The 12,366-nt window shown below is 32.3% G+C and overlaps 1 protein-coding gene across 5 annotated transcripts in view; it reads right to left on the bottom strand.

Annotated features, from left to right (window-relative positions):
* Positions 1 to 12,366, bottom strand: part of LOC105671866 (serine protease gd-like) — a 46,397-nt gene that overhangs the window by 28,922 nt on the left and 5,109 nt on the right. Inside the window, exons 1-3 of one of the 5 annotated variants that reach the window (XM_067359400.1) lie at positions 7,480 to 7,924; positions 3,454 to 3,675; positions 2,925 to 3,090 (exon numbers count right to left, since the gene is read on the bottom strand). In XM_067359400.1, coding sequence (XP_067215501.1) covers positions 2,925 to 3,090; positions 3,454 to 3,675; positions 7,480 to 7,782 — 691 coding nt within the window. In that variant the 5' untranslated portion in view covers positions 7,783 to 7,924. The other 4 variants (XM_012366374.2, XM_012366373.2, XM_012366371.2 and 1 more) reach the window with 4 other exon arrangements.

The following is a 12,366-nucleotide window of genomic DNA, read 5'->3' as shown; positions in this document are numbered from 1 at the left end:
TAATTTAAGGGTCTCTAGTTTTTCGCTTTCGTGCCTTTCTGGGCACTGAGAGAAAGCTGCGAAAACTAGTCGCTTGTTACGCTCTTTCGAAATAGAGTTACTGCTCGAATCAAGAGCCCTTTTGGAGAGCTCGCCTTGAAGCGAGTGAGTGAGGAAAGAATCGAATCGACGCTCTTTTATAGTGAGTCGATCGATTCTAAATCGCGAGATAGCTTTACACCGCCTGCGCTATCTGGCGGTGTAGCCGCAAGCGTGGAGCTTGGCTGAGGGCCTGCGGCGCGTAGCGGCGTCGCGGTGTACTACACCGCTTCGGTGCAGTGGTGTGGCGATATGCCGCCACAATACTTATTGCTCGTTTTCCACCAACAATAAATATTGATATAAATATAAATATTATAAATATTAAACCATCAATAAATATTGATATAAATATTAAATATTATAAATATTGACCTTTACTTGTCAATTTCAGTTGCTTTGAAGCAGCCAAAACAGCATTGCCGCTATGTTCATAACCAGTCATGAGGTTTGTTTTTTATTCCTGAACTGGCTGCACTAGTTCAAAAAGTGTACACTGAAGCGTTCTTTATTGCAGAACTGGTATTACTGACGCTGTTCGTTATGACAGTGTAGCGGAACTTAGTGTACTAGTTCACTGAACTGATTGCACTAGGTCTAGAGCCAGTGCAAGCAATGCAAGAACAGCAGCCTAAGAAATAGGCGCCATAAATAGATAATTAAATTGTAAGTATGAAATTGTAAGTAAGAATTTTTGTAAATAAAAAACTTAACAACAAGACTTAACTTTTATTTTAATGTATAATGTTTAAAATATAATGTTTAAAATTTAAATATATAAATCTGTATCGTTAAATAATAATCTGTATCGTTAATGATCATCTTCGTCAGAAGATTCTATTAATTCCAATACTACTATTTTATTTATTATATTGTCACACATTATTTTTGCACTGCAGTGTTTTTTATTCTTGCACTTTTTCAGTCTGCACTCTCAATCCTTGCTTAAACTCCCTAGTTTTAGTTTAGTTTTAGTTCAGTACAGTGTAGGAATAAAAAACAAACCTATGATGTAAAAATATGTAGAGTCGGAACACACCGACTCGATATGTCTTGACACTCGTGCAAGTTCATGTGTTAAAACATTCCTGTGACTAGGTGTACAACAGAAGGTTCTCACCTTTGGCACAAATAAAGTTAAAATTTAGAAGAAATACATATTTCCTCGACCACGGATCTACGACGTACAATTCCGGAAGAACACTCATGGAAGGCACAAGCCTCAATTCCTAATATTATCTATAACTTGAAACCTGTTTTTTTTTGGAAAAATCAAGCCTTTATTTAAGAAACAAATGAAAAAAATACATCAATCAAAGTATTGGCCATCGTTAGATGTGACTTTTTCCCATCTTTCTGGCAATAAGCGGATCCCACGGCGAAAGAACAACTCATTTTTAGAGGCTATCCAATCAGAGACCCATTTTTCGATCCTTTCATAAGAGTTGAAGTGTTCCTCAGCAAGTGCGTGTGCCATCGACCAAAACAAGTGGTAGTCGGAAGGGGCACAGTCTGGTGAATAAGCCGCATGGGGTAACACTTTCCAGCAAAGTGCTTCCAATGTTTCCTTGACAGTCTTATAGCGTTTTCGATTATACAGGATTTGAACGACCCAGGGTTGGTTAATGACGTCATTGCAACCTCTCCACCAATGAAAGACTTGCATTTATAGTAAAATAGTGATTGATCAACCCTGGGTCGTTCAAATCCTGTATAATCGAAAACGCTATTAGTGACGTTAGGTCGAGCATTGTCATGAAGCAAGATCACTTTATGTTGTCTTGTCTCATATTCTGGTCGTTTTTTGCGCAATGCTTGGCTGAAACGGATTATTTGTTGTTGGTAGAGATACCCTGTGACTGTTTGATCAGGTTTCAGTATCTCATAATATACCATACCCTTCTGGTCCCACCAAATACAGAGCATGGTCTTTTTCCCATGAATATTGCGTTTTGGCGTCGATGTCGATGGTTGGCCTGGGTCGCAAATGGTTTTTCGGCGTTTGGGGTTATCGAAATAGATCTACTTTTCATCGCTAGTCACAATTCGATGCAAAAACCCCCTTTTTTTTTGTCTGGCAAGTAGCATTTCGGAGATGATTTTTCGCCTTTCGATGTCGCTTTCTTTCAGTTCATATGGCACTCATCTTCCTTCCTTGTATACCTTTCCCATGGCTTTTAAACGCTTGAAAATGGCTGCTTGAGTAACATCCAACGTTTCTGCAAGTTGATTTTGTGTTTGACAGGGATCTTTATCCACTAATGCTTCTGTATCTTCGAATTTTTTTTGCTGGCCTGGGCGTTCTTTATCATTCGTGTCAAAATCACCAAGTTTGAATCGTCAAAACCATTCATTGCAAGTTGTTTTCGATAGAACAAGTTCCCTATAAGCTTCAACAAGCATTCGATGAGATTCAGCAGTAGTTTTCTTCAAATTGAAACAGAAAAGCAAAGCTTCGCGCAAATGATGCTTATTTGGTTGAAATTTAGACGTTTTCTTTGCAGTAAAAAACTATGTTGTCACAAACACAAACTTTTATATACTGAATATTATTGACAGATGTCAAAACTATAAATAATGCCTTGTTCAGCCATTACAGTTGACGATTGTCAAAGTTACAGCTATTTATCGCTAGAGAGCGGGTTTCAAGTTATAGACCTAATAGCAACTCAGATAGTGTTTGGAAGAATAGTTAATGTATAAGAACAATAATTAAAGCAGTAAGGTTATATTTTATTAGGTTAAATTTGTTTTTATGCTATATTTTCTCGTATGTTGAATTTGTAATTCCTTTCAATGCTGAAAGACACGAAATAAATAAATCTATCTATATAATTTGTACTCACCACGAAGACCTGAACAATATACTTGACCGTTAAATATTAATCCAGTCAGTAACGGAAACGGTTGAGACACAGGGAAGTGAATATGGTATAACAGAGGCTTGCCCTGTTGAACCACTCGAACGGATTCTTCTTTTGATTGCGCCAGTTCCAGTCGACCGACATATGCCTAAAATGCAGCGGTGATTAAAATATTCGAATGATTTAATTAAGTGATAAATGGAAAAAAATTTTATCTTCTAAGATACTTTACAAATAAAATGCAAATCCGATTATAATCGAACTTTGTTTTAGAGATATTTTAGAGATGTTTTAAAGAATTTCTGAAGTTATAACCAAGTTTTATACATTAGAAACTATTAAAGACAACTAGATGATTAGGAGTAAGAAAGCATTTCAAAAGTATTAAAAGATAGTAAAATCAATAAAAATATATTAATAAAATATAACAAACGTGCAAATATATTAATATAAATATATTAATGCTATACTGTGTAAACTTTTCTGAAAGGAAAAAATTTAAGATGTTTACCGAAGGCAATTCAACGGCGATACTTAAGGCCACTCTCAAATGAAGTTCAACATTTTTTGGCGGAGATGGAATTTGGACCTGTCCCATCACTTCATCCGTTATAGGATCGTTTATGTACATGAAATATTGAGGACATGGTGATTGTCCGAATACCTCTAGTAACATACAAAATAGCTGCGGCAATAAAGTGATCAAAATGGGAACCTTGGCCATTATAAAGCTCTGTTACAAACAAAATTCAGGATTTAAGTATGTAGTTTATCTTTATCTTTTCTTTTATATATAAATAAACAGTTCTTAATTTTTTTACATAATTTTCACGTATTTTTAATATTTATTTGTGCCGTCAGATTTATTTTAAGTTCCACATCCCAGGGAGAAATACAGGTCGAAGAAACGTCTCATAGACATCTAATAGACGTATATAAACGTCTAATAGACATTTCTTCGACCTGTATTTCTCCCTGGAATATGTCCAATTCAACGACACCATATATAAACAAACTTATGGGCTCTCCACTTTCGCCTATTATCGCAGATGTCACTCTTCAGGACATCGAAAACAGAGTAATAAATAGTTTGCTCTTTGAACCACCATTCTTCAGATATGTAGATGACATCATTTTATCAGTCCCTAGGGAATCCTTGAATCAATTATTAGAAACTTTCAATGCCTTCCACCATAGGATTAAGTTTACAATTGAGGTGGGATTGAAGGGTGAACTTAACTTTCTGGACGTCAGAATGATTGTAAAGGAACATTATTTTTAACTGATACCAAAAACCATCATTTTCGGGTAGATACCTTAATTATTACTCTCAACATTCAACTCCTATTGCTCACAAAAAAGATGTAATTATGGGCTTAGTAGATAGAGCTCTCTATTCCTTTCACACCCTGGATTCCATAAAAAAAACTTAATAAAAATAATAGAGATTTTATTAAAGAATGGATACTCTCTAAGACTCATTTTCAACAACATACGCGAAAAAATAAAATATCAATCTTACAATAGAAATAACAATGATAATAGTAATAATAATCAAGGCAAGGAATTTGAAAGAAAAAAATATTTTACGGTACCGTACGTAAGATCTGTTTCCAAAAAGTTCACTCACATAACTAAGAGACATGATTTTGAACTGTCTTTTTACCGTTTTAATGATTTAAAACCACTCATTGAAACACAGAAAGATGTACAACACATTAGACAAATCATTTCACTGCAATATGATTTATAAAATCTCATGCAGTGACTGTGATGCGTCGTATTAAGGCCAGACGAAGAGGCAGTTTAAAACTAGAGTACAAGAACATAAAAATGACATTAAAAAATGCTCCTCTATATCTGTAATTTCAAGTCACCGTTTACAATCTAACCATGAATTTGATTGGGATGGCATAAAGATACTTGACGGGGAACGATCTTACTACAAAAGATTAACATCAGAAATGTTATATATTAAAAGACAAAACCAACAATTGGGCCCAACAAACAAAGTGACATAGACCTCCTATCCGAGTCATATTCTCCGTTAATTAATTTATTACCATCCATATAACATAATCTTGACTAATACACTAGTTTCCCTCTCCCCCCTTATGTTTCCCCATCTCACATCTCCTACCACTTCAACCCAATAGGCCTCATAGTTGTTCTTTACAAACCTAACGACTAACATGTTAAATTGAAAAAATAATAGAGGTGATACGAGCAGTCTCACAGGTACGCATGTAGATTAGATTAATTGTTTATTTTTCGATTACTGTTATTCGATTTAAAAATTTTCCGTATTATATCAGATTTTAGTACTGACCTCAATTAATGTAATAATTCAGACTGCGAAAGAAAAATTGTACTGAAGATTGTATCAAATATTGACCGAAACGTTTACCTTACTTAAATAAAGATTTTAGCAAACAACTAACATCTTGTTTTGGTTCTCGATTCTCTGTTTCACATTTGGAATTTATTTTTAATGTATTTTTTATTAATAACAGATTCTCGGTTTGAATATACTTCTTCCATTTAGAAGAAAGTTTTTAAATCATTTTTTAAAATACTCATACCATACTAATCCCTAATATTTAATAATTTTATATAATAAATAATCATATATCTATTTGCTAAATGTTGATATGTTAATCGGATACATTAAAAATCTCACGATCTCAATATGTAGTACGAAGGCGTTCACTCTTCGTAAGTGAACCAGGAAAAGTAATAAAACATTGTATAGATAAGCTCGAATCGTTGAACATACATGCTTTTTTTACAACTCTGTAGAATAAATGGAAACAACAAACTCAGCATGCTGACATGATACAATACAAGGTGTCCATTAATAGATGTATTCGGTGAACAAGGTAAATCTCCGATATTTGTTGAAAATGAAAACATTGTTCCTTCCGCTTATCGAAATTTTATTCAACATAATATTAAAATTTTTGAAGTTTTACCTTTAACTAATCCGATAAATATTAATAATATTCTTCTAATCCTACAACTCATACGCATAAGATTATTTCTTTCTAGATTAATTACAGTTCAAAAGCTATTTGCATCACAACATTTTGTCAGTAATCAATTATTTTTAATTTTAAACAAAATAAATTTAATATTATTGTCAAATGCGCTTATTATTGAACATCCTGTATCTTTTGTGTGATAATTGTTAAAAAATAAGTATTTTACACACATTAATATGCCTATCGAATACAAGCATAAGAAAGTCAGCAAAGATAATAATTTTGTTGTTATCGCACTTTATTCATGTTTTGTTTTATTATTAGTATCTTTATTTCAACTTCAATTTCAAATCAATCTGTGTTTGAAAATCAATTCAATTACATTCTTAACAATAGACTATTATTATTTAATATTGCTAATATTGCCAAGATATGACAAAAAATATTTAATAACATAACTATGTAGTACGCAAAGCAATTTTGATAATTTACTGTGAAATGTGTGATGAGAATATTTTTTATAGAAATTTAATCACATTAACATTTAATAATCTCTCTAAATAAACACACTTTAATAAATAATCAATTAAAAACTATTCAAAAAAGGAGAATTCGCGGAGACTGAAGGTTCGAATAGAACGGATAATTAAATCACTGTTCATATTAATAGATTAATGAGAGCTTAGAATGTTATGTGACAAGTATAATGCCATATAAAATCTCTCGATGATATTTAATATACGATATCCAGTCAATAGATAAAAACATTTTAACCATAACTTACTTCCTCACAGATTTGATGGTGTTTCTGTTGAAGAGTACACTAAAACCTCTAGAAAATGTGAACTACTCAAGTAAACTACGAAATAAGATGCGGAATTTGTGCAAATATATATGCAAATATTGTGAATCGTAAATATATATGAATTCTCTGTGCCGGATTCTCGCACAATATGTTCCGTAATCACTGTAGCACTTCAGTCAACGCTTAAAAGAAAAACACTTTCGGTGAATTGACAACTATGTGCAAATTAAAGTGTCTTTTTGTTGCATATTCCGGAAGCGCATATTTAACTTTGCCCTTTAGTCATTTAGTAGTCGTCGAACCGGTGATAGTAGATAGTAGATTTCGCACCGCTTTATTAAACTTTTCAAATTTTAAATTCAGATGAACATGAATACGTTTATCTATCCAACTTTATTTTTTTATTGTATTACTTTGTTTTTGTTATTGAAACATATACTGCATCACTTTCTCTCTGTCTTCTATTTATTTATCGTAAGTATACAGTAAGTATACAAACGCGTTAATTAAATTATAAGCTTTGCACTGTTATCTTTTTCAGTATTTTCTTTATGTTTTTTATTTATATTTTCCTCTAGCTCGTTGACCGTATCCTTATACTCTTTAAGTGTACATTGTACACTTTTGAGGCATTTTCGACAATGCGTTTTGTTCAGTGAGTCTTAACACTACGACGATCAATCCCGCTATGTTAATTATCGAAACTTCGATCCGACGGCCTGACCGAACCTTCACCAAGACACCAACTGACCAGTTCTCCATCGAGACATCTCAATACATTTACAGTTTCTGTGCCGAAGACATGTTCTGATGGTGCGGTAGTGGGGTATCTTGCCGTAGCGGCTGTGAATCGTGTCGTGCCATTCAGTTTATTTGCGACACGAGCATCTTGAGCCGACGGACGCAACAAGGAAAATAACAAATAAGTATGCTTGGAGTCTCTTCTGCTGGATGATATCGCGGCGCGAAGAGGAAGACTGGGGAATTCGCAGACGTACGTCCTATGAGTCACGGGCAGTTCTACGTGTAACTTGAATATTATTGCGGCTATCATTAAAGCGGAGCTAAAGAGTTATTAGTGTATTCATTCAATGACGCGCGTATCTTTCAATTACGCAAGCGCACGTTCGAAAAATTATCGAATCACGTTTCTTTATCGTGTTTCTCTTTTTTGTTTCGTTTCTTTATGTTTTCTGCGATATAGTTCTGTTATCTAAAAATTAAAAAATCAGTGATATATAGCAGTCCTAAGAATTGAAAACATGCCAGTACATTTTTCGGGGTTGCCCATCGTTTTAGACTCGCGAGCATGTTAGCTTCAATAAAAAAAAACAAAGTGTTTAACGATGTGGATATCCCCCTTGAGAGTCTCGATGGGTAGCCGAGAAACCGGGAAATTCAGAAATATACCGGTCAAGTACCCCGAGTCACGATGAGTCACGACAAAAAAGCCTACTCTGTGCTACAATAAAGCTATATTACAAAAAATTAGTAAAAGCGAAATGCATAGTCATCGTTATAGAAGTATGCGGTAGAAAATAACAAATGAAAAAATCACTCATCTATCGCAATACATTATACATATATAACATCGACCCATTTTTGGATCAATCTTTAACGTGAATAAATTGAATAAATTCGAAGTCGATTCTCATTTGAGAAAAATGACAAAGCTCGTAGTTTTTACCAATGTTTCATTTTTGATGTAAAACTAATTTTTGAATTATTAAGTTATTATTAATTTCAAAAAATAAATGTAGCTAGTTTCTGCTTAATAATGTAAAAAAATAAAGCTGCAAATAATTTATTATTTTCGAGTCATATTCTTTATATGGCTCTGTCATATATTCTTTATATGACAGAGCTCCGTTTCCCCGATTTCTAATCGCTATGCATTTCGATCGAAAGCATCGTCCTCCTCCATTCCTCGGATTATCATTGCTTGTCTCATTCTTTCATTCCATGATCTTCGTAAACATCCTCACTTTCTTCTCCCTTCCGGAGAGTACCTGAATATCTTCTGAGGCCATCTATCTTCCTCCATTCGTAAGAGATGCCCAAATCATTTAAGCTCTTTTCTCTCAATCCTATCTAGCACTGTATCATCTGTCCCCATTCTCGTTCTTATTTCCTCATTAGGTATCTCATTAGGTATCTCCTTGTTATACTTTCATTTTTTCTCAAGTAATCCATTTCCATCGATGTAATTCTTCGCTTCAGCTCTGCGTTAAGAGTCCACACCTCACTTCCGTAACATAAGACAGATTCTACCATAGTCTTGCCGATGTATTTCTTAATGTTCTTGAATATTCTTACTTCACTACACCAAGTTTAAGCATCTGATTATTCTCCTATTCTGTTCTATCCTGTGTTTAATATTTGTCTTGCCAATTCCTTTATCCCTTGTCACCACTATGCCAAGATATTTGAAAAAGTCTGTTCAATCGTCTGCGAGTGCGTGATGTGAATGATGAAGTTCGTCACTGAATTTACCACCAAATCTTCTTTATATTAATCTTGAGACCCCATTTTTCGTAGTGCTAATATAATCTTCGGATTATAAACTCTATGTCAAAGGCATTCTACGTAAAAATTATCTGATCATCCGCGAAACTCAAAGTGAACAGCTTATCATTTCCAACCGGTATTCCAATTTCTCGACTCTTCTCTGCTCACTCAATACTGCCCTCCTTAATTGAGATGTCCTAACTAACATTTTTAATTTTTCAAGAAAAATGAGGATTAAAGGTATAAAACATGTTAAAGTACAAATATAAACAAAAAGATGAAAAATGAGAATTTTGTAAATAGGACATTTTAACCAAGGAGGGCAGAATATTCCTTCGAGGTAAATATTAAATTGTACCGGTGAGAGGCTATACATCTTTGTCTCAGTTCTTTCGTCGGGTTTATTTGTCTCGATCGCTTCGATCCTTCTTTAATAAAGTTACAAATATGTTTGATAATAATCTAAATTTATTCTCTTTATATTCTGTTTACTTTTTGTTTACTCTTAAAGAAGTATTTAAAATACTAGAGAGACTTCTCGCGCGACGTATGAAACAGTGAGCCTCTCGATCTTATTCAGTTTCTTATTTTTCGTAAATCCATTTTTTGCACGCTTTTTTAATAATAAAGATATATAATATATTTTAACGCATATAAGAGATGTAATTAGTACTTCTAGTACCTCTGTTTTCATATGAATCCAAAAAATTTATGGAACATTTAGAAAGTTTATAAAAAGTTAAAGTAAGCACAGATTCTTCCTTGATATTTCCTATTGCAAAAGCAGAAATGGATAAGCTCGTGATCATACTTCCGGCACGAACGAAAAGGAAAATGATGTAAAACTTAATATAACATAAATATAAAAAAGAAGATTATCATTTTCAACGCTAATATTTCTAAATTGTATTATAACAAATTAATGTAATATTATTATCTATTAAAAAATTACCTTATTAAAAAAAAGGTAAAAAAAAGCGCCAAGTACACGCTCTTGTCACAACTAAAACAAAACAGTATTGTTTTATTTTTCAAAACAATTGTATATATTAAACCTTTCAAAAAAACGTGTCGTATATATTAAAACCTTTAAAAAAAACTGTCATATATATAATTAACTATATTATATACTATATTTTATCATATTTTACATATACTATACTGTATATATTAATACATATACTATATATATTATAAAAAAATAAATACATAAATAAAAAATCTTGAAACAACAAGCTGATAGAGCAGGAGCTAGTTAGAATTGCTTAAATTTTCCATTTATTATAAAATATTACAAATACAGACGTTTCGGCCTAAAAGACATGGCCATCTTCAGTGTAACAAATTAATATAAATAATGTCGTCGCTAGTCATAAAACGTTGATAAGATAGTCAGAATAGACACATTTTCAGACAATAGTTATGATTTAGGTAACGCATCCTGTTAATGTGAAACGACAAAACGAGTTAAGAGCGTTCTCCAAGCCCGAAATTAACAGACACAGATTTTTTGAAAAATAATTATGTATAAATACCTTTTATGACACGAATTGTACATTTTGTTTCTAGTCATATCAAACCTGTGTGAAGCCAAGGATCATCTAACTTGCAAATAGAAAAAATAATAAATAAGATTTAAGAAATAGGTCAGAGATTACTAAAATTTGGGAATGAAAATTAACCCAATTAAGAAAATTTTAAAAAATCAGATTAAAAATAAAAATTAAAAGAAGAAGCAAAATAAAAAGATAACCCGAAAAATAAATTAATTTTCAAAAAGATATATACCTTAGCAGGTCCGTTAGACATGTGTATCGAACAAATAAAAGTAAGACATGCGTCGACGGCAGTAAGCTGGACTCGACTGGCAAAAATGTAGGAAGGAAAGAGGGGATAGATTATGGAGAGGATTAAAGGGTGGGGAATTTTTTAAGAATTGGTAGATATGTGTCAGGTAAGAATTCCGTGTCCTCCTGTTTATTCAGTCCTGTACTTTGTCTTTTTATATGTAGCATTTCGGAAGTTAATCTTTTGCTATAACACGGTTCTCTGTCTAGTATGTCGACTTTGTCCCATTTGAAGTCATGATTGAAATCCATTCTGTGGCAAGAAATTACCGAGGAAGAATCTGATTTTTTATTGATATCTGTTCTGTGTTCTTTTATTCTAGTCCGTAATTGTCTTTTTGTCTGTCCTACGTACGTGGCGTCACAGTCTTGACAAGAAATCTTATAAACAATATCATACTGGTTCATCCTGTCTAAAGAGTCCTTTCCAGTTTTTATGATTTTGTTCAATTTGTTGTTGCATGAAAAGGCTAACATGCAGTCGTTTATTTTTGAAAATTGAAAAAATTGTTCGGATAAATTTTTCACTGAAGATGGTAATAAATGGAAAATTTGAGCAATTCTAACTAGCTCCTGCTCTATCAGCTTGTTGTTTCAAGATTATTATTTTAATAAGAAAGAGCTATATCTTTATACTATTTATATAAATAAAAAAACAAAAAATAAAAACAAAAAAAATTTTTTTTAATATTTATTACGCAAAAAAACTTGGCGCTGCTATAGTAAACTACATGTTAATTTCATTGCTTTATAATACTTTGAGGTGTAGCAGCGCCAAGTTTTTTTGCGTTTTTTAATAAATATTTTTTTTCTTTTTTTATTTTTATTTTTTGTTTTTTTATTTACGTATTTATTTTTTATTATCGAAGCACTCGATGTTCTATGTATGCTTGTATTGAATTAACTGCCAATGGTAAAATCTTTACCGAATTTATAGAGATAATAATAATTAATTTCACTTTTCTAAACAATTCTCTTTCTCAATATAAATTTTAATTTGTTTTTTGAGAATTCCGGACGTTATACATATAAGTATCACGGCAAAATATTTGTTAAAAAGATTCTTTTTTTTATTATATTCTCGTAAAATGCGTGAATTATTAGAAACATTCAAAACATTCAAACATTCATTTTTGATTTATGTCACAATAATCAATAATGCATTTGCGTATAAACTTTTGCTTCACATTAAATTATTTGCATACATGCGAATGATATTTACTGATATATCTCCAAATTCCTACTAATTTACATAACGATTAACATTAATTATACAAATCAGT

Source organism: Linepithema humile, chromosome 7, assembly GCF_040581485.1.
Source record: "Linepithema humile isolate Giens D197 chromosome 7, Lhum_UNIL_v1.0, whole genome shotgun sequence".
NCBI classification, from domain to species: domain Eukaryota; kingdom Metazoa; phylum Arthropoda; class Insecta; order Hymenoptera; family Formicidae; genus Linepithema; species Linepithema humile.
This window is presented reverse-complemented; position numbering and strand designations above follow the sequence as displayed.